The following is a 26,844-nucleotide window of genomic DNA, read 5'->3' on the forward strand; positions in this document are numbered from 1 at the left end:
TCGGTTTTCACAAATGATCCTTAAAACATATCTACATGGTTCATGGGCTGTTAAAAAAGGAAGGGAAACCGAGGAAGAAAGAGAAGTTACATCTGTATGTCAATCAAATGCAGAAAAATGGAAAAAAATAAACAGGAAAAACATTTACAATATCAAAAGAAAACAAAATCACTTTTTACTTTCTTTGCCAGTTCTGAAGTGAAGCACTTGCTCTTTCCTTATTAACATTAGTCTTTTGAGCAGTTTTTTCCATTGTAAGCACTTTCTAAAAAATCATTTTCACACATTTCTCAGATACATCAATCCTTTCGGCATTCCTCCATGCACACATTATGGTACCCCAGCTCTAAATATAAAAGACTTTTATTATGTCCATTAACCATGGACATATGTGCTCCAAAAGTTTCCTGACACGCAGTCATTTGTGGTTTTTTAATTATAAACAGAAAATATTCACTAGAAAAATAAAACAGCAGCCTATAAATATATCTTTATACATTTGAGTTTTGTTTGTATATGACAAAAGATTGGATAAATGACTCTCCCAGTCGCCAGCTCCAGGAAGTGAGCATGCATCTGTTTATATACACACAGAGACACACATACATTCACATGTGCTATTAAATCCATGCACTGTACAGGATTCATACATCTGTAATTGCAGGTACCACTGTCTTGTTTCTAAAATAAGGGTACAAATTTTCCTAAGACTCACCAGGTCTCGCTCTGCATGAAAAATTAAGTGGGAAAGCAGATAATGCCCAGTAAAATACTTGACAAACAAAGTCATATTTATTGAATGCGTTTATTTTAACAACCAAAAAATTCTAACAGCCTAACAATGCACATAAGTTAAAAATTAATTATCACTTAGTGATAACAAAGATAGTTGATTTACATGGAAAAAAGAACATTTACAATATGTTAATCCTTATTCACATTGTTGATACCGCAATAAAACACAATTTGTTTTTTTCATTTCACAAAAAAAAAAAAGGCGGGAAATTGTGCTTTGTCAAGAGGCACTACAAGAGAAAGTTTCTTCTTCCAAATAGATATTATATGACAGATATTGAATAAATAGACATATATGCATTGTAATTCGCAAAGATCTGGCAAGACCACAGGCTAAAATGCCCACAGATTCACTTAGAACCACTGCAAACTTGGCAGTGAAATTAAAAAATAAAAGGCAAGACTTAGCATTGAAAAATACCTAATAAATTTTTGGTTGAAGTGTAAAAGATACCAAATGCGGATGCCATCGATAGATGAACCACCTTGTAAGAGCTTGGCAAAATCAGTTTCCATTACGTGTACAGAGTGACCTTCAGCAACAGTGTAAGAAGACAATTTGGAAAGAGTAACTCGGAGATCAGGAAGCAGCAACCATGGACTTTCTGATTAAAGCTGCAGCATACTACAGAAATAGGAAGGATGGGGCCAGGGCTAACTGCAAACAACCATCCTTTTGCAAAGGTATATGACGCTCATGTCAAGATAATTTTTAAACATCATTATTTGAAAAAGTACAGGAAAATGTCCCTTTAAAAACTCCAGAGGTTACTGAGCAGCTAGAATTAGCTTGTATTGCAACATGTCTTCTCCCTGTATATTGTAAGTTCTGAGTTAATATCTACACATAGAGGTTTTTTTTTAACTCCTACCTTTTATACCTTTCAAATATATAAATAGTATTAACAGTTATATTACAATGTTTGTGTAGTAAACAGAAAATAACTTTCAAAGTGATATTGCATGAGGTCTTTGACAAGGTTTCGTGAAAGCACAACTCAAAAAAAAAAAAAAAAATCCAACCATGTGGGACTGTTTAATGGCCAGTTTAAAGCATGGATTACGCTCACTAGGCCAGTCCTGAATGTGAGGTCTCCTCTGGCAATTACTGTAAGTAGAAGTGGAAAGTAATGCTTCTGGTGTTTCTCATAGGAAGCTGAAAGAGATCTGGAGTACTATAGTAGATTGCAGCTTTAATGCTCATCCCATTAAACATCCAGTCAGCATTAGTTCTGCTTTACATAAGGTAATTGCGATGTAGGTAACTGGGATAATGTTTTCTTTTAGGATGAGTGAGTGATTCTACTGAAATCGCTTCACATACTCTATTGCCCGGAGCTGCACAACGATTCAAAAACAGTTCTTGTAAGGGCTGTCATCCCAGGAAAACGGACGGGAGAGATTAGGGACTGAAAATGTTTGATTAGGTAGATGGAATGTGTACGAAGAAGAGGAAGCCCAAAGTGAAACAGAAATCAGAAATGTCTTTTGGGAGAGGGAAGGATGGAGATTTATTTGAGAGGGAGCCCGTTTAACTGGGCAGCAACTTCTTTCTAACTTAATATTACACTGAACTATTTTCTAGTAAAAAAAAAGACAAAAAAACAGCAACAACAAACAACTTTTAAACGAGCAGGCTTACTAATTTTCAGATTTGAAGCCACAAGCAGGTAAATAAATTTCACAACAAAATGTGGCTCATACTATGAATTCCGTATGTCCAATGTCAAAATGTCATTTGATCAAGACTTGCACTGATGGACAAAGTTTTCTCTGCACTGAATTTCAGTTTTACTTATTTGGAATTCCACAGAAATGCATCTGTTCACTACAGTAATGATAAATTGAATAACGGAACGCAGCAAGTCATTTTATTGAGTCATTTTAAGTGTGCATTGTGTCTTTAAGATTAATTTGACTTGTATCATTTTAATGTGCCCTGATTTTTTTCACTTTACTTTTTTTTTTTTTCGGCAGTGTTGGTTTATTTTGTTAAATACATACCTCAAAAATTACCCATTAAGCTGCCAGATAGGAAGCCATAGAATTAAAAAAAAAAATCAGGGACAAACACAAAAAATAAATAGGAATTCAAAAATAGTCACCCCACCCTGAGAGCAGGCCGCAGTTTATCAAAAAGCCAAAGCGACTCACTGTGAAGTGTTTTTTTTTAATACATAAACAAGTCTTTTCTTTAAGAACTCATTTCACAGTCTATTCTTTCGGATTGCAAAGTCTCTGTCCCATGCAATTTTAATATATATATGTAAATATAGAGATATATACATATACATATACACACACACTTGTAGCTTCCTTCATTTATTTCATAGTTCTTTTCATCCTGGAACTTGCCTGATGTAACTTCCGTTAAGTGCAAGGATAATGAAGGCAGAGTCTCCTGTGATTATAATGACTATGATCCAGTCATAGAGACGGGATAAAGTGTAACGCTTTAGTGTCTTTGCCAAGGCGATGTCTGATTCGGAAATACTGAACTTATTCAGTCTATAGGTGTATCCTGTGCAACAAAGAAATGTCCAAAAGGGTAAGAAAAACAAAACAGACATAAAAAGACAAAAATAAAGCAAAAAAAAAAACAACCCAAAAACAAAAACAAAAAACAAACAAACAAACAAACAAAAAACTTTTAAAGAAATGAAAGCAGAAAATCCTTGGACCGATGTATTGCTTTGCCTAGTAGAAGTTCACATTATCTCTGGTCAATTTCGGCAGGTGCTGCCTTGCTTTTGTCAGCATTTTCCTCCTCCGCCTCCACTTTGTACATCTCCTCGGAGCCTTCCTCGCTGTCGTTCTCCTCTGACTCGGTCAGCAGCTCCTCGTCCTTATACTCGGCCACGTCCACCGCGGAGCCCAGGTGCTCTTTCAGCTTCCCGTGGTGCTTCACGTGGTACCGCTGGTTCTGGAAGAACTTGATGATGGTGTGTTTGGGGAGATCCAGCTGAGCCGAAAGAGTGTGGATGGCTTCCTGGTCGGGGTACAGGCCTACATCATGAATAAAGCTTTGGAGGATCCCCAGGGCTTCTAAGGAGATCTTTGTGCGAGACCGGGGCTTTTTGGCACAACTGTCTTCAGTCGGAGGAGGTGGGGGAGGCGCTTCTTCTCTGGGAGGGGAACTCTCCTTGGCTGGCTGAGACTGCTGTCTATGAAGTACCTGATAATTAAGAGAGAAAAAAATGAACACTGGACTCATGATTTTACCTTTCCAAAACCATCAGCCCTCTGAAATATGTGTTATCTATCTAGCACTGGAGGTAAGCTATAGTCATTTGTAAAGTCAGGTCTTTGGAAAGCTTAAAAGCCTTTCTGGAGATTTAGTATCTCACCTACAAAACAGGAGGTTCATAATAGTAGTATTTGCCAACATTTATATTCTGAGATACAAAGTCAAGTCATTTATTGCCTAAGGTCATCTCACTTTAAGCAACCTGGCTTCAGAGTCTTCTATACCTTTAACCACCAAGTTATGCCACCTCTCTGAAGGCTAACGACAAAGAAATTGGGCACAAAGGGGAAAGTATGGACTCTGTCATCATGGCTTCAAGTTCATATTCTTCCACTTAGCTGAGTAACCCTGGGCAAGGCACTTAATATCTTTGAGACTCTATTTCATCATCTATAAAAGTAGGATAAGAGACTAACCTCCTAGAGATGTTGTAAGGATTAAATGACATAATTGTTACAAAGAACAGTGCTTGTCTTAAATCAGGGATTGGCAAACTTCGTCAGGAAAGGGCAAGATAGTAAATATTTGAGGCTCTGGAGGGTCGATCTTTGCCACAACTACTCAATTCTATTCTACTGCAAAAACAAATGAACATGGCTATGTTCCAGTAAGACTAGATTTGGCCCATGAGTCATAGTTTGCCTCATCTCTGGCTTAGAGCAAACATCCAATAAATGACTGTAATTATTATCAGCCTCATAATGACTCTTACAGTGTTATAGAGGAATAATTGGTACTTAAGCCAGGAAATCAATCCTTTGTAAAATTAGAAATGACTTTATATTCTTTTAGTTCTAGTTTTGATTCTTTTGATTTTAAATGTATTTTTTAGAATGTGAAAATGTTCAAACTAATTTAAAGACATAACTGTTTCTTAAATTATGAATTTAAATGACCATTTTATACTTACATAGATGGACCTTCTCAATATCACTATAAACTAATTAATCCTCTGTTTTGCATATACTTTGTAATTTCTGGGGTTTTTTTCTCCTAATGTTAAAGCTTTCTAGTTGTAATTTAAATAATTTTTCTTTTATTTCTACCTATTCCCCATTCATTTAATAAAAAAGCAAAATCTTAGGTAAACTTACTCGAAGGAACTCAGCCCCAGCTCTCCCCACAGGCCTATGTGAGAAGGACTTTGTGGAGGGGGAGATGGAACATGAAGTCCTGATGAGGAACTGCAGCCATCGCCCACACCTTACAGCTTCAGCTGTATGACAGAATTACAAGGTTACTGTGCTTTTCTCCACTAAAATGTGTCATGTTGGCTCCAAAGGCAAAGACCACATTTCCTATACTTAGGTCAGTGCCTAACTTCCTAAATCCTCCCAAAACTTTTAAGAAGAGTGAGTTCACTTTTTAAAAAACACAATTCTCCTTTTACTATTCTCTCATATTTTATGGATCTTTTTCATTTTAGAATAACAAATTAAACATTTTCCAGAGTTCAGGAGGAATAAATCCAACCAATGCAAAGAAAACACGTCTAGTTACATTAAAGGACCATTTGTACCACCATCCCTGCCACCATCACACACTACCCATATGATCCATGTGTTTTAGCTACGAAACATCAGCATCAAAGCAAGCATTTAAGAAAAAAAAAATCTGCCATTCATCCTGGTCTTGACAGCCATATGATGAAAAAACACTTTCCCACCAGTGTGAAACTGTCAATCTTTTATGCAGAACAAATATTAGGGCAGATGAAACTGTTACCTAAATAAGGTAGCAATAAACAAAAGAGGTTTAAATTTTTCAAGTAATAATCAATAATCAAATAATAATAAAAAGGATAATCAGAAGCAAATAAGACTATCTGCTATAATAAGCTGATGGCTAGTGGCAGAAAGAAATCCTAAGCACAGGACTATAAAACAGTGGCATTAAAGTCTGCATAATGTTGACCAATTAAAATGAATGTTCTTAGCATTTTCCTTACCACTTTCAACTAAGAGTAAACTCATGTGGTCTGTTGTGGTAAGCTGGCATCAGCAAAAAAAGTGAGAGCTCCGTTACTTTAGCATCCTAATTATACCCGGCAGGAAAAGCAGAGCTCCAGGGGTGGGGGGTGGGGGGACTGGTGCTGGTCGGGTCCACTTTCATGGCAGAAGGATATTTGCTCTGAGGCCATGATCTGGGCAGTATGAGCACCGCAATAAGTAAATCTCTATGTCAACAGGTGAGGATTCCAGTTTTGGGGGAGAGAAAGACTGAAATTATGTGCAAAGTACATACTGGAAGAACATAGACTCAAGCATGAGTACTCCCCATTAGAGCAACTGCACTAATTGGAAAACAAAAGAGAATTAAAATGCCCCATTTTCTAAATTATGCTTGCCTTCTGTAGTAAAAGTCAGCATAACGGTTCCATTTAATTGAATAATTAGATTGGTTCTTCAGGGATTTTCCACTGTGCATTGGTTAGATTTAAAGAGATTTTCCAAAACGATACTTTTAAGTTACTATAATCTTTCTGCATGATTGCATTTGTTCTTCTCCTTAGGTCCAACCAACTGGCCTGCTTCACTTCCCTTTATTTCCTAGAATTGAGCACTAGTAATACATACGTACAGAGAAGCCAGACATGAAACAGAGAAAGAACAGTAAGAATAGCTACCCCTCACTGAATGTTTATTCTGTGCCAGGCAGTTCTAGGAACTTCACATGGATTAATTAACTGAATCCCGACAAGTTCTTCACAAAGGTGCTATTTGGATCAAGATTGAACTGGAAACATGTAGCATCTCCTCTTAATTCCAATTTGGAGGAGAATCCTCCGAATTGGAAATTACAAACACGGGGAGTTGTCAGTCTGATAAAGAAGGTTTCCAGGGGACAATGACAAGGCAACTGCCCATGACAGACTAGGAAGATGTTTCTCAAGAGAAGTAATAGAGAAATTATCTACAAAGTGAAATATATAGTTTCTGGTCAGACAATGTACCATAGTGAGTTGGGCGGCATGATGACATCTACAAGAAGATGGTTAAGTTATATCTTCTAGCATCTTCTAACCGGTAAGGAAAGAGCAGTCAAAACACTGAATGCCCAAATGGGCATCTCTAAAGTGAAACTCTCTTACAAGTTACCAAAGGAGCTGAGCTTCTTCCATTATACTGACACTTTTCTTTGGCTGTAAGTCCCTTTCAACCACAATATACATAATATCTGAGATTAAAAGATTCCCAAAGTTATCTGTCCCAATTATCTGTATTCCCTTAAAATGTTCTAATTACTCCAGGCAGAGAGTTATTGTCTCTAGACAATTCCTAGCAAAAGAACAACATAATTTCCTCTCTAGCCAATTGCTAAGAATCCTTCCTAATATCATGTAGTACTTTATTCTAGTGGTATAAGTACTCTGAGTGAAAGGAGAGCGGTGCCTAATGCCTATAAGATGGTCTTCTCTAGGAACAAAAACCAATCCAAATCCTCTTCTAAAATCCTCCCATCTAAAGGACAGAATCAAGTCATCTTTTCTTCACTTTCTCACATCTTGACTAAATAATGTCAACTCTTTTAGCCATTTCTTCACAGGAAAAGTTTCTGAACTCTCACTTAACTGATATTTCGATTTGGCATTTTTTTTTTTTTTTTGGTCTGAATCTCTCAGAACATCTTCTAAATTCCCTGTTAGTGAACTAGAACGAATCAAATTTGGTCTCTGTCCCAAGCAAGTGCCCTGAGAGTCATGCCATTGATTGCTGATGGAGAGACCTATAAACGGTTTCATTCCCAGGCTCATTTGACAGTTTGGGCATAATTTTTTTATTAATATCTTAAGTCACAAAATTCACAATTACTCCAACTAAGAGAATGCCCTGCAAAATGAATAAAATTCTCTTTCCAAACTAGTCCTTTATGCAGTCAGATTATAATTTTCTGAGATTTTCTTTATATTAAGTTTAATTGAGCATCTTTCCAACCATTTATGAAAAAGCTGGCAGGACCAAGGACTTTCCAACATTACCTTTTTTCCTTTTTTCAAAATGGGCCCAGTGGAGTGGCAAAAAAAAAATCCCCATTGATAGTACCTACTAACGCCATGCATACAAACACTGCATAACCAGAAATGAGTGCCTATGTCCTCTAAAAGGCATGCTCATAGCAGTTTTAGTCATCACCGGAAACAACCCAAGTGTCTACCGATAATAAGATCGATAAATAAATTGTGGTATACTTATACAACCGAGCAGTAGGAAACATGAACTATTGCTATATACACAAACATAGATAAATACCACAGACTTACTGTTGAGTGAAAGAAGTCAGATATGAAAGACTAAAAACTGTATGATTTCACTTATGTGAAAGAATAGGAAAAACAACTTAATATAAAAGAATAGACAAAAATAGGAAAAGCCTGCATTGACAGATCCCAGCATAATGGGTTTCCACTGAGGTTTACTGAGTGGAAGGGGGTGGAAGATAGCCTTCTGGGATGTTGCAAATATTCTCTATACTGACTCGGGTGTTTGTTAAAAGGATGTGTGTATGTCTAAAAGATTATCAAGCTGTACAATTAAAATCTATTCATTTTACTATATGCAAACTATAACATATTTCAATATAAAAGTTTAAAAAAATGGGCTTAGTAGTTGACCTTTATTTATCCCTAAGGCAAACACCTCTCTTCATGTGATTTTCCCAAATAATGTAATATTTAATTCTGTAAGGGTAACTATCCACTCCTTTTTACTCTTGATCTTTGCACACTGAAGCCTATCAACTCATCATACTTCTTTTTTTGGTTTGGATTTTTCTCCATCAAAATTAAAGTTAATCTAGACAGCAAATTCATTTCTGTAAAGAGAGTCCTAAATGGTTTATTTATTTATGTTATTAATTTTCACAGTACTCTTAGAGGCAGGCATTTTTACCCCCATTTTATGATGGGAAAACTGAAGTTCCAAAAGTGTAGATAATTTGTTTAAGGTGCAGAGTTTGTAAGCAGCAGAACTGAGCTTGTCAAGCATATCTTATTCAAGCATATGTTAAAGCCCATGCCCTTAAACATTATGGTCTCCTGACTTCTATGAGTAAAATATAGAGAAAAATTCAACAAAGTCTTTAGAGTAGAGGAGATAGATCGTAAATAAAATATCAGGTAGTAATAAATACACACAGCAATGCATAAGGAGGAAGATTGTGGGGAGGGGAAGTTATTTGAGGTAGGGTGACTCAGCGAATGCTCCCTACAGAGGCAGCATTGGAGCCCAGGCCTGAAGGATGTGAAGCCCAGCCACGTGGAAGAGCATTCCAGATAACAGAAAGGCAAGCAAAAAGGCTGCGAGGCAAGAATATACTTGGTACAACTGCAAAACCGCAAGAAAGTCGGCATGTTAGAGCTGTGCCGCCCAATACAGTAGCCACTAGCCACATGTGGGTATTTACATTTAAATTAATTAAACAAAAAAACAAACGCTCAGTTACTCAGTCACATCAGCTACATTTTAAGTGCCCCATTGTGTCACTTGTGCGATGCCATGATGGACAGCACAATACAGAGCATTTCCCTTAGCACAGAAAGTACTGTTGGATAGTACCACACTCCACCAAAATGACACCTGAGAGAGCCACGGCCAGAGCATGGAGTGCTTGGCATTCCACCATCAGGGTAATGGAAAGCCCTCACAATGAACTTCAATCATAAAATCTGAGATAGCCAAAAATATACTAAGACCTGAAAACTACTACTATTACCAGAGAGATGGGAAAATACTTATATAATTACTTAGTAAGAAAAATTCAGTTTGTAATATAGCACTGGATTTTTATCAGAGTATTACAAATAGCAACATTATCATAAAAACAGCCAGAAGTATGCATTGGCACTTCTACCCTCAAAAGAATGGTTAATTTACATTTAACTGATTGTTGTCTTCTTCATCAGAGGTGTTCATCATATCTAAAAGAAATATTAAAAACAGCCCTGGGTTAAAAGCATTTTTTAAAAAGTGTATCCATATATCAAACATTTATGGAGTATCTACAATAATTGGACCTATTAATTTATACAGCTTTTTAATAAGAAGTCCTATTTCCAACAATTAAGGTCTGATGAGTAAGTTATGGGTAGGATTAAACAAATAGAAAGTTAAAAGTCTAGTAAGTTTCTTATTTATTTGCTGTAATCTCTCTGGGCTGAAATGTGACACATATGTCTATAAATCGGTATGAAGATGGCAACGAAGAATGAGAAGTTGTAAATATCCTCAAAAGAGACATTAACTGCAAATGAAACCCAAAGTTCCTTGCCCAGTCATAAAGCACAATTATAATATGGACACATGTTGTTTCTCTGCCTTCAAAAACCGAAAAATTTGAAAACAAAAAGACCTAATGGTACCATGACCAAAGTTGACTAAGAAAGATAAAGCAGCTCTTCTTAAAGCTCTCAGTGTTCAAATGGATTCTGAAGGCCTCAATGAAAACCAGCTGGGAGCCATGTGTAAAATATAATGCTTTTTGCCTGCAGGGAAGGAAGTGAGATCTTGAATGATTAAGTTTAGGAAAGTATATAATTCACTGTATCATTATGGGGTGAGCTGGATTACTTATAATATGCCAACACTTTGTGGTCTTCTTTAATAGAGAAAATGAGAAATTATTAAAGAGGTGACTGTATAAGGTGGTTGATCCAGTGTAGTAATAGGTTAAAACAGTTTCCCAGGTGGTCACATCTGTCTCTCTATGACAAGCCTCACCCAAAGCTTCAGGTCCTGTAGGGTAAGGTACATTAATAGGAGATGAGAACACAAACAAAATGACTTTTATCCACGTTTATTTTGGGTTAATATTAGAATTATTTTGACTTGTAGTCTAATTTTACCTCATTTTTTAGAACAGAACATAAACTGTGATCCAAAAAAGGAAAGCATTCTTCTACTAAATTCACCACTTAAAAAAAAAAAAGTTCCAAGAAAAATATACTTAAGGTCAGGCGTGGTAGATGATGCCTATAATCCCAACACTTTGGGAGGCCAAGGCAGGTGATCACTTGAGTTCAGGAGTTCAAGACCAGCCTGGACAACACGGTAAAACCCTGTCTCTACAAAAAATACAAAAATTAGCCAGGTGTGGTGGCATGCGCCTGTAATCCCAGGTACTTGGGTGTTGTGGGAAGTCAGGGTGGGAACGGAGGGACTGGCTGAAGCCATGGCAGAAGAACGTGGACTGTGAAGATTTCATGGACATTTATTAGTTCCCCAAATTGATACTTTCATAATTTCTTACGTCTATCTTTACTGCAAACTCTGAACATAAATTGTGAAGATTTCATGGGCACTTATCACTTCCCCAATCAATACCCTTGTGATTTCCTCTCCCTGTCTTTACTTTAATCTCTTAATCCCATCATCTTCATAAGCTGAGGAGGATGTATGTCACCTCAGGACCCTGTGAGGATTGCGTTAACTGCACAAATTGTTTGTAGAGCATGTGTGTTTGAACAATATGAAATCTGGGCACCTTGAAAAAAGAACAGGATAACAGCAATGTTCAGGGAACAAGAGAGATAACCTTAAACTCTGACTGCTGGTGAGCCAGGCGGAACAGAGCCATATTTCTCTTCTTTCAAAAGCAAATGGGAGAAATATCGCTGAATTCTTTTTCTCAGCAAGGAACATATCTGAGAAAGAGAATGCGTCCGTGAGGGTAGGCCTCTGAAATGGCCGCTTTGGGGGCGGCTGTCTTTTACGGTCACAGCTGTAGGCATGAAATAAGCCCCAGTCTCCTGTAGTGCTCCCAGGCCTATTAGGATGAGGAAATTCCCACCTAGTAAATTTTGGTCAGACCGGTTGTCTGCTCTCAAACCCTGTCTCCTGATAAGATGTTATCAATGACAATGCGTGCCCGAGAAACTTCATTAGCAATTTTAATTTCGCCCCTGTCCTGTGGTCCTGTGATCTCGCCCTGCCTCCATTTACCTTGTGATATCTTATTACCTTGTGAAGCATGTGATCTCTGTGACCCACACGCTATTCGTACACTCCCTCCCCTTTTGAAAATCACTAATAAAAACTTGCTGGTTTTGCAGCTTGTGGTGCATCATGGAACCTGCCGACATGTGATGTCTCCCCCGGACACCCAGCTTTAAAATTTCTCTCTTTGTACTCTGTCCCTTTATTTCTCAGACTGGCCAACACTTAGGGAAAATAGAAAAGAACCTATGTGACTATCGGGGGAAGGCTCCCCCGATACTTGGAAGGCTGAGACAGGAGAATTGCTTAAACCCAGGAGGGGGAGGTTGCAGTGAGGTGAGATCACACCACTGCACTCCAGCCTGGGTGAAAGAGCAAGACCCTGTCTCAAAAAAAAAAGTGTGTGTGTATGTGTGTGTGTGTGTGTGTGTGCATGTGTGTGTGTGTGTATATATATATATATATATGAGAAATCATTAAAGAGGTGACTGTATAAGGTGGTTGATCCAGTGTAGTAATAGGTTAAAATAGTTTCCCAGGTGGTCACATCTGTCCCCCTATGACAAGCCTCACCCAAAGCTTCAGGTCCTGTAGGGTAAGGTACATTAATAGGAGATGAGAACACAAACAAGATGATATGAGACATACACACACACAGACACACGATTTTTTTACTTAAAAGTAATAACAATTGGTTAAAGTCCTTATGCATAACTCAATTAGAATTTGTTGAACAGATGATTGAATACATGCTATTATTTTTTAAATGGACTATATATAAAACATCATGTAACTGAAAGTTTCAAAAACCTAGCTCTACCCTCTAATATTCCCCTTTTTCCAAAATCAGCATTAGGGACAATTAATTTTGGCCTATTCAATGAGGAGAACTTTAAAGATTAATAACTAATGTAAATATTAATGTAATTATTTTATGTCTCTGTCACTATTGGACTGTGAGCTGCATATTGGCATACCATATGCCTGGGACACAATTAGTGCTCAGTATCTTTGTTCTGTGGCGCTGCATTCCATATTCTCTCTTCTTTATTTTTTGAGACGGAGTCTTGCTTTGTTGCCCAGGCTGGAGTGCAGTGGTGTGATCTTGGCTCACTGCAAGCTCTGCCTCCCGGGTTCACGCCATTCTCCTGCCTCAGCCTCCCAAGTAGCTGGGACTACAGGCGCCCACCGCCACACTCGGCTAATTTTTTGTATTTTTAGTAGAGACAGGGTTTCACCATGTTAGCCAGGATGGTCTCGATCTCCTGACCTCGTGATCCACCCACCTTGGCCTCCTAAAGTGCTGAGATTACAGGCATAAGCCACTGCGCCCAGCCCATATTCTCTCTTCTTTACTTTCAGATTGGTTACTACTCTTGTTCAGCAAAACTAGTTATTACTTCTCTTGCTATTATTCCTTTTTAGCAAAACAATGTTTAAAAAATAAAGAAACTATCACTAATTACAGGAATTTATATCTAGTGTGTATCTGAGAGTAGGGATATAATTCTTTTCTGTGTAAAAAAAATTTCCCAGGGTACTGTATAACCTTTAAGATGGCATTGTATACACGTGGTAAGGAGAAGTTTTGAGGTCACAAAGTTCTGGTTTCAAATCCAGTTTCTACTGCAAAAGCACAACTGCTTGGTTACTAGCCTTGTAATTCTGAGCACGTTTCTTACTCTCTCTGAGCCACAGTGTTTGTTAATCTGTAAAATTTTCCTTGTAGTGCTTGTAGCGTTAGGAGGGAAAGTGAGATAATATATGCTAAGTATGTACCAGCAAAGTTCTGAAGTCATAAGTAGGGTTTCAATTAGTAGTAGTTATTACAAAATGTGAGGAGGATTTAAGAATCAGGAGGATAATGAGTCACTCATTTTTTCCATCAACATGCTTATTATAAAAGCAAAAAATTCAGAAACCTTTTTCACCCCACAGATCTACAAATAGGCACATCTACCGATAACTTCTTATTTCTTTCACTCAAATACTACATACATCTTTGTACATAAAATGGCACCTGGCAAAGAAAAGTTGCCTCTGAAGCATATGTTACATGAAATTGAGCCTCAAGTTACAGTCTGTTTAAGGTGACACCTTCTATACATACAGCCTGACATCCTCTTAGGAAGACATTCTTTATCAATGGTTCTCAAAGTGTGGTCCATGCAAGAGGCCCATGCCATCAAAACTATTTTCATAGCAAATCCAAGACATTATTTACAACATAAACATAAACTTTTTTTTGTTTTTCTTTTTTTGAGATGGAGTCTCACTCTGTCGCCCAGGCTGGAGTGCAATGGTGCGATCTTGGCTCACTGCAAGCTCTGCCTCCTGGGTTCACACCATTCTCCTGCCTCAGCCTCCCAAGTAGCTGGGACTACAGGCACCTGCCACCATGCCCAGCTATTTTTTTTTTTTGTATTTTTTGTAGGGATGGGGTTTCATCGTGTTAGCCAGGATGGTCTCGATCTCCCGACCTTGTGATCCACCCGCCTCGGCCTCCCAAAGTGCTGGGATTACAGGTGTGAGCCACCGCGCCCAGCATAACAAACTTTTTGACCTTGCTGAAATTTGCCGTGAGCTCATGGCCGTGAAAAATACAAATGCCTGGACCATTTGGTGCTGCTGCCTTGATTGTTGCAGGCCAGCATTTCCTACCAGTGCTTTTGTACCATCTGCAAATTTCAGCAAAGTCAAAAAGGTAAATAATGTCTTGAATTTGCTATGAAAATAGTTTCAATATCATGGGCCTATTGCATAGACCACACTTCAAAATTTGCAGATGGTACAAAAGCACTGGTGGGAAATGCTGGCCTGCAAGAATCAAAGTAGCAGCACCAAATGGTCCAGGCAGTTGTATTTTTCACTGCCAAAAGCTCATGGCAAAAATGATGCCACTTTCATTTAAGAGCATCTTTGATGAAGCAGTAAAATTGTATTACTTAAGTCTCAATCCTTGAGTATACTTCTTTTTAATGTACTGTGTGAAGAAATGGGAAGTGCATATGAAGTACTTAGGAGAGATGGTTGTCTTGAGAAAGAGCACTTGTGTGATTATTGCACTTGAAAGCTCTGCCACCCATCTTTGTCATGGAGTATCAATTTGACTTGAAAGAACAACTAAAGACAAACTATGGTTATTCAGATCTGCATATTTGACATTGTTTTAAAAATAAAGTGAGCCTATCACTCCAGGAAAAATATCTGACAGCATTTGTTGCCAGTGATACCTTTTAACCTTTCAAGCAAAAATTAGAATTTTGAAAAACTTGTAGTGGCCACCATATGCTTAATAGTTTCCCAGTACTTAACTTTTTTGATATTAGTGGTGATTTAACAAATATATTTGGTTTTGCTTTTAAATATGTCACATAATAAAACGTGCCAACATTTATAAGGGCTGCATAACCTTACAAAATACAGTAAACCAGTATTTTCCAAATGCCTGCATGATGTTATAAAGTTATGAATAGGTAAAATAAAAAGTATGAAAAGTTCATCAATATAGTTTCAGATTCAATTCCACTTTGCAACTAACCATTAAGAAACTACCACTTGTAGAATGTTGCTGTAGTATCAAAGAAGAATATCACAATTATCGGAAATGCAGATTAAAATATTTTTTCCTATTGTAATTACATGTCTACCTGAGGCTGGATTTGCCTCACCGGTGTCAACCAAAACCACATATTGTATTAGACTAAATGCTGAAGCAATTATGAATATCCAATTGTCTTTCATTAAGTCAGACTTTAAAATATTTGCAAAAGTATATAAAACATTGGCATTCTATTATTTTTCTGTTTTGAAAATATATTTATTGTCAAATAAATATAACATTTACATATATGCATTTATAGTTGGCCCGCCACATCCATGGGTTCCATACCTATGGATTCAACAAACCACAATAAAAAATATTTAGAAAAAAAAGAATGGTTGTGTCTGTACCTAACATGTATCAACTATTTTTTGTCATTATTCCCCAAACAATATAGTATAATAACTATTTACATAGCATTTACACTGTATGAGGTATCATAAGTAAACTAGAGATAATTCAAAGTATATGGAAGTATGTGTATACATTACATGCAAATACTACACCATTTTAGATAAGGAGCTTGAGCATCCATGAATTTTATCTGCAAGAAGTTCTGGAATCAATCCCCCATGAATACAAAGGGATGACTGTGTATTATCTATAATTATTTTTAAATTAGTAAGCATTTAAAAAATTCCTCAGCATTTCTAATATGGTAATATTGGTAAATATAACACATTATTGGGGTCCTCAATAGTAACAGTGAAAAGAGATTCTGAGACCAAAAAGTTTGAAAACTTTAGATGACATGAATCACACTCAACAGTAAAAACATCCTTACTTGAGTCAAATCACTTAGGAAAGCCTTAGAGAAAGAGTGTAGGAGAAAATCACTTAGGAAAGCCTTAGGGAAAGAGTGTAGGAGAAATTACACATGCATTATGATTTGTCTCTTGACTTTATCACACAAAGACATTTTCACAGGCAAAACATATTCTCCTAGATACACAACTCAGCACTATTTCTAACTTCAAATGATGTTACTTAAGTTGGCTCTTATGACTGTAATTTCACATCCTAACATTATAGGACTTATTAAAAAACCATGGTTTAGCTTTGTTGCTTTATTTGGATTACACAGTATCCTAAGGTCAAAACTCAGGAAATCTGTTATTAAAAAAAAAAAAGTATCCATGAAGTGATGACAAATTGCAGACTACAGGTGTTAGATTACATTTTGACTCCAGGCGGATTTAATATAAGTTGGTTCTCTTTTACAATTGCTCTTAGCACATACAGCTATAGGAGAGGGATTTAAAAAAACAGAGAGAGAGAGAAAGAGAATAAGAAAAAAAAAAACTGGTGGTCAATAAAAGAAGACCATGTCAAGAGAAATCAATACAAACAAGCAAAATGGTAGGAAGTCTGACATGGAAATATGTGTTCAATTTCATCCAGCCTTAGTCTGTTTTTTTTTTTTTTTAATATTGTAACCAAGATACTATTGGAACACTGTGTATGTTTTTAATGCAGTTTAATAATTGTTTCTCAAAATAAACACTTTGGTCAAAGATAAAAGCATAAAAATATTGTGACACAATAAGCTGTTAAACTTGGGTTTTGGAGGAAGCATGGTTCTTAAAACAGCCTTTGGCTTATATCATTTCCTCTTTGGTTATAAATTGAGAACAACTATACCAACAGCTTTGGTATAGTTTGAGGGGGAAAAAAAAGTGTCACAGTCATTAATCTGATTGCTGGGAGTGGCCAGAATCTGCAAACACTGAAGAGGTAGGTGGCTGAGTGAAATGCTTCTTCAATATAAGGAGATGGGTAACTATATCAAATAACTATGAAGAGAGTATAGAAAACAATCCACTCTCCAGTTAGAACCTGAGGAAAAGCATGGACACATAATGTACCTGGTGGCAATTATACCTTTCCCTTAATCAGCACCATCTGAGAAACAGGTTTATTTGATCATCTAGGGCTAACATCACCAAAACCATTCCACAAAAACAACAAACACAATCCATGAGAAGACTTAGGAAGACCGGACCCTTTAGGACAGTCCAGGCTGTGACCATGTGTCCTTATGCCTGGGAGATACCATCCCCAGCCCACCCACCACACCCTCACTTGCCTGACATCCATAAGCACTAATTTCTCCCTGTTCCAACACTCCTCCACCACTCTTCACAAAGTATTCTCAGAACACAAAACCTAGCCTAAAAATTCACAGGAAAGGCCTATCTCTTGAAGATCCAATTCAAGGCACAGATTAAAGTGTCTTTAAAGACCTTAAATCTGGTTAAAATGAATAAAGAGTAAAATGGAAATGAGCAGGGTAACAGTTACCTCTAGGATTCTGATTTTTAAATAAATGTGTGACTTGCTTCATGGGTATAATTGCAAAAAAAAAGTGGCTTTTGCACCAGCATACATGAAAGAAGATGCTCTTAAGTTAAACATAACCAGGTAACTAAATGAGGAAGATGAAAGGTTAGAATGACTTGGTACCACGATCCCAATGATATTAAAAGAACCAACCTGGAAATTTGTAACACTTCAGCAATGGCAAAAGGCTAAGAAGGAAAGATGTGCAAAGGGTTCAGATTAAGCATGATCCATCAGAATGCTTAAATAGTTAATCCAGCTGGCTAAATAATTCTCAAGTGAAGTAAAAATGTGACCCAAATGAAAATAACTTCATCAATGCCAGTGACACATGATTTGTGAGCTCTGAAACTTGTTTTAAAACAGATTCAAGGTAAGCTTAAAATAATAGAATTGAGACCACTTCAGATAAATAGATTTCATCCAGTAAATTTAACCAGAGCAGAGTTTTGACTCCTTTTAAATGAAAATGTTTTAAGATACATGAAGTAAAAGAATAGATACATTTAACAAGAAGAGACATCACCCAGTCAGCCAAGAATTGTCAATGAAGACTTAAAAAATGATTCCTAAGGTAAAGCACCAAAGAGTCAGAATTCAAACCATTTCCAAATCCCTTTATAGTATTTATAAATCTAGTGATGAAAAACATGAATTGAAAACACCTATTTGGAATAGGATGATTTAGAAACAAGGATAATATGGAGGGGTGTGGTGGGGGGGAGATTATCTATGTATACTTTCAGTCATAGGATCTCAATAAATTATGTAAGCTTCGCTGAAACAAAGCATTACTATTACTGATTTACACATAGATTATTTAATATGACTCCATGGTCATATATGAAATTTCTGTAATTATTTAAATCCTGTACTTATTTTCAAGGCTCTTTATCGTCTTTTGTATTTCTTATTTCTTAAAAAGAATGAAATAAATCTCACAATATTGGCAGGTACTATTGCATTTATTCTTCATAGGAAGAAACAAATATACAAAATTGAGCTCTGACTCCAAAATCACATAACTCAAGTCTAACATGTAACAAATACATGCTTACTGCTGTTTAGCTAGCTAATGGAGAAAAATACAAAATTATATTCTGTTTCAATTTAAGTTTTTAACACAAATTTCTTTTAGTGTGAATAAACACCTTCAACTAAAATCTACTAAACTCTAAGAATAACACTATAAATGACAGAGGCTATTATTCAATATTTCAAGTTTGGAATTAAAAGTGAAAACAACACAAATGTAAGGAAAAATTAGAATACCTTATGGGAGGGTTTCTCTCCCAAATGTCCACTTAGAGTGGGTTATAAAGAGATTTCTACATTTCTATCTCTGTGTACCATTTTTACAAAGCAGATAGCCAATTTCATCAAAATTTGCTAGCACACAGAGAGAGACCCTTCCTGACAAACCTCAGCCAAGAACCAGTTTAGGATTTAAAATCCCCATAACTGCAATGGCACTAGTGACATCACAACTGAAGTGTTTTATAGCTTCTTCAAAGAGAGGGCTTCAATTATTTAAGGAGAAAGCATGTTTGGAAGAGATGCTTTCCTTCAGGGGAAAGAGATGAAAGAAGGTAATCCAAGTGTTTGAAGCCTCACATGAGGCTATTTACAATCCCACATTAGGCCACATTTTCTGTATAATTTTTACAGTTGGGGTACTCAGAAGTCAGAAAAATCTGACAGTTATGGTTAGTGAAAATATTAGATGTTCACCAAGAAAATACCACCTCAGCATATTTTTTGCTTTCTGAATGTAACCACTTAATAACAGGACTTGAGAAAACTGCACTGTGTGAATCAAACACATAAAAGTACAAATATTCCTTTTATAGAAAGCAAATCTTAAGCAGTGCATTATAATCAACCACTCTGGTAAAAGAAAAAAAAATATCTAGCATTACCACACCACTGACATATTATAGTTTATTATACCCAAAAGTCCAAACTGGGTAAACAAAGTCAAATGATCAAAGAAGGGTTTTCGCCTCAAACCATGAGACAGAGGCCACTGATCTCTAGGGAAAGGCAGCAAAGATTCCTGGTGGCTTAGCTCTTAAAAGGTATCAAGTGAGAGCTTATCAAACATAGCCTTTAGTTTTCAACTTCATTTAATTTCATCAGAGACTGGTTTTCTTGGTATTATTTTCTTTCAAGAGAAAAATAATATGGAAAAATTAAATATGTGAGGTAGAAACTTCCCAAAAGTTTGGGCTCTTAATTCTAGGGTATGCTTTTCCATTCTAAACCACTTTTAATTCGTTATGGGAATATTGGTTTTGTATCCTCCACATTAATGATCTTACTACCTGAAACCAGGTATGGACAGACTTTTGCTTCTCAACTTTGTGGCAGGTGTATCGTGAGAAGTGAAAAGCCAACAAGGACAGGCATTCTTGTTTAGATCACAGCTTTCTCAAGAAAATGAGTCTCCTTTTCCCAGGGGGCCAAGGATGGTCACCAGGAAGAGAAATCTCAGTTCCTAATTCCCTGGGGCAAAATAACTGGACTAGTGACTCCTTTTCTCACAAGCAAGATTCTAGTCTCCGAGCAGCAGAGGACCATGCTACTCCCACAAGGCCATTCGGCATCCTTACCTACTCAGATTCACAAAACAAGTCCAATTGTGTCTCCACACCATGTTTCCTTGGCTTTTCTGAGCATATTTGCTTACCCTGTGTAGGTCGTCCTCAGAAACTGGAACTGTCAAGTTATTATACTTTCAAATGTGAATATGCTTCGGGTGGATTTAATAGCTGAGAACTCAGTACAAAACAAACATACTTACAAATGACATTAGCAGGGAATTAATCATTAACGCTCTCGATTGGTGCTCCAAGACCAACCCTCCAGGTTGCTCCAGCCAAGATCTGAGAGTTCTCACTGACTCCTTCCCCTCATCTGAAACTCCACATCTAGTTGATCCCACGTGTTGCTGATTATTCCTTTTAAACAGTTCTTGGATTAATTTTCCCTTCTCCAGATGTACTCCCATTGCTGTAATTCAGACTCTTATAATCTCTTGCCTGAATTACTCTGACTTCCTCCCAACAGGCCTCCCTGTCACAGCCAACCGAACATCTTGCTAAAGGCCCTCAGTGGCCTTCAGGTGGTCTAGGCCTCTTCTGTGTACAAGAAGGCCCCGTAACCTGACTGCAGCCTGAGCCCCTGCCTGTCCTTGCTCCCCAGCCCCTGCCTTGCAGGCTGTGCTCCAACAACTCTACACTGGATCCCCCAGACTCATGCTGTGTCACCCTTTCTTGGAAACCTCTGATGATGAATCTGTAAGGGCCATGAGCAGCACTACACCTTGGAAGCCTTCTGAGTTCTCCAACTCACCAGGTTTGGGACAGGCGTGCCCCTTTTGTGCTTTTCTTTCTCTTACTTACATGCTGTATTATAGCTATCGGCTCTCATATCTGCCTCTCCACTGATCTCTGGGCTCCTTACGGGTAGATTCTGTGTCATATTCACCTCCACATACTCTAAATTTAGCACAATGTCAAGGCACTGTGCTTTGAATGAATATATATGTCTACACAGGCAATAGCCGTATTACACAGACTGAAAGTCATCCTAAAATTTAGGGCCAGGCGCGGTGGCTCACGCTTGTAATCCCAGCACTTTGGGAGGCCGAGGCGGGCGGATCACGAGGTCAGGAGATCGAGACCACGGTGAAACCCCGTCTCTACTAAAAATACAAAAAATTAGCCAGGCGTGGTGGTGGGCGCCTGTAGTCCCAGCTACTCAGAGAGGCTGAGGCAGGAGAATGGCGTGAACCCCGGGAGGCGGAGCTTGCAGTGAGCCGAGATTGCGCCACTGCACTCCAGCCTGGGTGACAGAGCGAGACTCCGTCTCAAAAAAAAAAAAAATTTAGAACACATCTAATAGTCCTAAGGGGAAATAAAGTATTAAGTCTATGTAGGCACTCTCTAAAAATACACTTATTACCGAAAAGAGCTGAGTTACCATAGTTTATAATAATTTGATACATGCACACATACACTTTGTATATAGGTTAATAAATACCATACTGACTCACATAGTTCTTTAATTCCCAAAAAAAATCTGATTGAAAATTATTAACACTCAAGAAACATTTAGGATATTCCTATTCTCAGGGATAAAAACTGACATATTCATCAGTTTGCTTCTCTCTCTCCCCAATCTGCAGAAATATTTCTACTATCACCAGAACTTAGAGGGCCTGCAGCAGACAGCTTCCATGACAAGAAAAGTTGCTGGAGACAACACATCAAAACAACAAATAAAAATGAGAGACTCCACGTAAGACAAACAAAGGAAACCTTTAAAAACAATGCAGAATTTATAAAAGCCAGAAGTATTTGTTAAAAAATGGATCATATGTATCACAATAAAATTCTGAAATGTCAATGACTCTCAACTGAGCAAAATATGAAAGCATATTGCCTATATACAAAATACTATAGAAAACACTGAATGTCTTATTCAAAACAAATATTAAATACCAAAATGATTTTCTTTGGAACAGAATGAACAAAGAGAGACTTTGTGAAGAAACAACAAAGAAAAAAAGTAACAAAATTAATTCAATGTATATTTTTTTTGCCCCCAATTTGATTTAACCTCTATAGTTCCAACACCACATATTCCAAAGTAAGCAAAGAGAATGGTTTCAAGTTAGAGCCACAGACTGTCTTTACTGCTTTTTGCCTGTCTTCGTAGCTTACTTAGACTTTATCAAAATTTGCTTCTAAAAATATGCATCTGAAACTAAATAATGGAAGTTAAGAAAATCTAGAGGCCAAATATAAGCCATTTCATTTATACTTGCAGAAATCAAAAAGCATTTTGGCATTAAACAACATTTTTTTAGGGTACAGTGCTTTTAAGACATTATATAATTACCCTTACTGAGAGTACAGTTTTTAGCTTTGTCAGGGTCTCTATTGGAATTGTAATTCCATGCTGAGCAAAGAGTTCTATCAAAACTCTATTATCATTAAAACACTTGAGTAGGCCAGGTGCAGTAGCTCACATCTGTAATCCCAGCACTTTGGGAGGCCGAGGCGGGTGGATCACCTGAGGTCAGGAGTTTGAGACCAGCCTGGCCAACATGGCGAAACCTAGTCACTGCTAAAAATACAAAAATTAGCCAGGCATGGTGGCACATGCCTAAATCCCAGCTACTAGGGAGGCTGAGGCAGAAGAATCGCTTAAACTGGGAGGCGGAGGTTGCAATGAGCCAAGATCACACCACTGCACTCCAGCCTGAGGGATAGAGCAAGACTCTGTCTCAAAAAAATAAATAAAAATAAACACAAAAGCAAACAAACAAACAAAAACCACTTGATTAAGGGTACCCTCAAGATTCCAAACTTTCTATTTCTGAGAAGAGAACAGATTTAATGAGATATTTTGAAAGTAGAGCTGGTGAAAAGAATATTTGTGAAAAGCAATGCTGAAAAAAAAAAGCACTTCATAGGGCAGAAGGAGAAAAGGCAAAATTTACCACACATAGTGGAGCAATGGGTATTAAATAATCACCTCTGAATAAACTCTACAAATCAATATGGTCCTTTTGGTCTAAACTAAGAATGCTATTGCCTAAAGGAAATCTCTAAGGTCAACCAGCAATTAACTGAAAGGTTTTGATTGAAAATGCTATTGACGGCTTTCATATCAGACAGCTTCCTGGTTATTATACTTCATGGGCTAAGTAGGTGCCAAGACATTAAACTGTCAATAATCTATTAATACTAGACTGCTATGCTTACTCTCCCTGAATCTGGGCAGGCAAACGTATTCAAGCCATGTACCTGCTTAGAACTAATGCAAATTCCCCAACCCTGATGTAGAAATCATATCTTTATTACCTCCCAGTTTAAATGTCTAGTAGTGTTGACAGAGTATAAGAAAAATATGCAGATAATAAATGCTTATTCAGATGAGTTAAACTAACATTTGTTTTTAAAGAGATAGCTAAAGGGATAGAGAACATGTCTTGGAATCTGACTTCCTTTCTAAGCCATATTTAACAGTTTCTAAATTGAATGTAATAAACACTTTACAAAGAGAAATGAGAAGTTATTTAAAGCGAGGCTTCTAGGTCCTTGCCACTCAGCATCTGGAAAGCAGTTATACATTGGGGAGTGGGGGAGAACTTTTAATGAATTTAATAGAGAAAAAGCACTTTAATTAAATGCTGTCAAAGTAGATTGTATTAATGACGGTACACAGAGGAATTTTAACCCAGCCAAGTTTATTTAGCAAATAGAAATGGGGCTTTTGAAGCCTGCAAGTATTTATGTTTCCGCAGTTGCAGTACATCTAGATGATGGTGCCAAATGAAACTGTTGAGTTGTTAGATATGATTTTATTTATTGTGTATTATTAAAGTTTCAAAAGCCTTAGGGGAATTAATCTCATTTTCAAAATGAAATACCACATTTGATCAGAAAGGGTTAAGAAAAGAGAATATTGTCCCCCAACTTTTTCTGTTCCCTGGAATTTTGATACAGGTGAATGGCTAGTGGGGACAGCCTTTTCTAGGTTCATGCAGCCAGAATTCACTTTATTGGACAGTAGTATAGTAGCAAAGAAATCAATGACAGTATTTCTCCTGTGAATTTTTCTCCTGTTTTCTTTTTTTCTAGTGATTTGCCACCAAACATCATTCATTCCATTATACATAGCAATAAGCTGAAAAATGACCAAAGCTCTTAAAAATCTCCATGAAAATTTGGTTGTCATAACTTTCTTAATCAAAAACATGAGTAGCCCAAACTTCTACAAAGGAAAAGGTATCAAATGTTTGACTCGGAGGCAACAGGAAAAAAAAGGGGTCTTTCTTAGTATTTTCTATTCAGAAGTTGACCACAGAACAAACCTATTATTAATGATAATATTTTTTAAATAAACAAAGAAAATATGAGCCTTAATGCATGAAAGCTGTAAAAGATTGAAAAGCTGGTCTGGCTGGAAAATACTGTGTGTGTGTCAAAATGATTTTCTCTACTGTTTGTAAAAATGTAATTATCCATGATATGCTATTACCCATGATATGCTACAAGGGGGAAGGATTTCAAGTAACTCCATTGGAAGCTGAGGATTCGCTTTTGGTATTCAGTCTCTGACACCACCGTGTCTGTGAGATCACAAACCACTGCCATGATTTACCACATCCTTCTTGCAGTTATATACACACCCTTTTAGCCTGTCTTTAGCTTTTAATTCAAAACATGAAAAAGGGGGAGAAAGGAAATGTGAGGGTGGGAGAAAAAAAAAACAAAACACAAAACTCAGCATCTATTTCCTTTCAAGAAGAGAAAAATGGTCACAAATACTTTCAACTTTCTAAATAATCTAATTTTTAATGCTCCCCCCCAACTAGTTATTAATATCATATGTTTGATCTGTGTATTTGTAGTTCTGGAATTTATAAGTAACTCTGTGTTTCCCATTTCTGCCAAGATGTTTCCGACTAATCTTCGAAATGCTGCAAATGCAGATGAATATGACATGAAATAGAAACTGATTAGATACACGTTCTATATGTGAGGAACGGCAATACAGAACACAGATGACAGTTACATGTTCATATGGTCTAAAGTACTACTCTGCTTCATATATGCAAATATATAGAGATCATCAAAGTACAGCATGCCACCTCTACTACATCTGTATTAGGAACTAAAACTGGTTGATTTCTTGTCAACAAAATGACAAGAAAATTTCTTCTCTCCTGGTAAATTAGTAGCTCTAATATGAAGATATACTGAAGAATTGTCAGCTGACAGACTATCCTGATGCATTTGATCCAGGTTATGTTATACAGCCAAAGAATCAGTTAATTTGGTTCTTTCCTTTCATTACTATGTTAACTTACTAGGCATGCTGTTTAACTATTTTAGCCCCTATCTCCTTGGGAGGTTTTCATTTCCCATGATGCACCCAAATAAGAGTTCCTCTCAAAAGTATAGCCCTAAATTACACCACATGGAAATATTTGACATTGGCCCACCACAATTCCTTGCCAGTCTTCTCTTACCACACTTTTGAGTACAACTATTGACATGCATTGTCAAAAAAACATGAAATGCAAAACACTATACTTAAAAAAAATCATTGCATGTGAATGATTTGCATGTACTGCACTTATGCAGTACATGCTCACTTTAGCACCTTCTGCTCATTTTGATCATAACAGAAACAGGAATACCTTTCCATATTCACATATATTCATCTTTAAGAGTTCACATCATAGATTTTAGCTCCCTAATTTACTTTTTAAAAAAATAATTGACTCTTAATTTTGAGGTACAGTGTTTGAGTTTATCATATCTAAAAAAATAACTGTTAAAGTAATTTGTTCCTGTTTTCTACCTAGAGTCCTCAAATATCTTGGGTGTTTGGCACTAGGAAATCACAAATTGTGGACTCATTATGCTACAAGATTCTATAAAGTTGATCCAACCAGATACTCAAGTGAGCTTTGTTTGCTGCGTAAGAAAGAAATACAAAGATAAACATGTTTGAACATGAAGAAATAAATTTAAACTAAAGGAAAGCATGACAAGGAAAGAGTAGAAACAACTGCTATTTAAATAAACTATTTTTGTTATCTGGATGATCAAATGAGCTGTATTACCAATCAGACAATCAGTTATGGAAACACCTGACTTTTCTTTCATACAATTGTTTTCAGCAAGTTTTGTTTATAAAAAATAAATAATATACAGATGGCCAAAGAGCTTGAAATAAAAAAGTTAACTGGAGTCTACTCAGTGTTTCGCTGGCAAATATTTAATAACTGAGTCTCTAAAGAAAAAAGAAAAAAAAAAAAGCCTCAACTGGATAATCCACCAGTTTTTGTAGTGTGAATAATCCCACCACGGCCAGTTTCATGCTGCCAATGGTATAACAACCAG

At 36.9% G+C, this 26,844-nt stretch overlaps 1 protein-coding gene across 8 annotated transcripts in view; it reads right to left on the reverse strand.

The window, feature by feature from the left end:
• Positions 1-463: 463 nt before the first annotated feature.
• The window catches only part of SATB2 (SATB homeobox 2), a 190,961-nt gene continuing 164,580 nt past the window's right edge, over positions 464-26,844 (reverse strand). For all 8 annotated transcript variants that reach the window (XM_055290130.2, XM_055290127.2, XM_055290128.2 and 5 more), the window contains one exon: positions 464-3,970. In XM_055290130.2, coding sequence (XP_055146105.1) covers positions 3,509-3,970 — 462 coding nt within the window. In that variant the 3' untranslated portion in view covers positions 464-3,508. The remainder of the gene's footprint in view (positions 3,971-26,844) is intronic.

Source organism: Symphalangus syndactylus, chromosome 8 (assembly GCF_028878055.3).
Source record: "Symphalangus syndactylus isolate Jambi chromosome 8, NHGRI_mSymSyn1-v2.1_pri, whole genome shotgun sequence".
NCBI classification, from domain to species: domain Eukaryota; kingdom Metazoa; phylum Chordata; class Mammalia; order Primates; family Hylobatidae; genus Symphalangus; species Symphalangus syndactylus.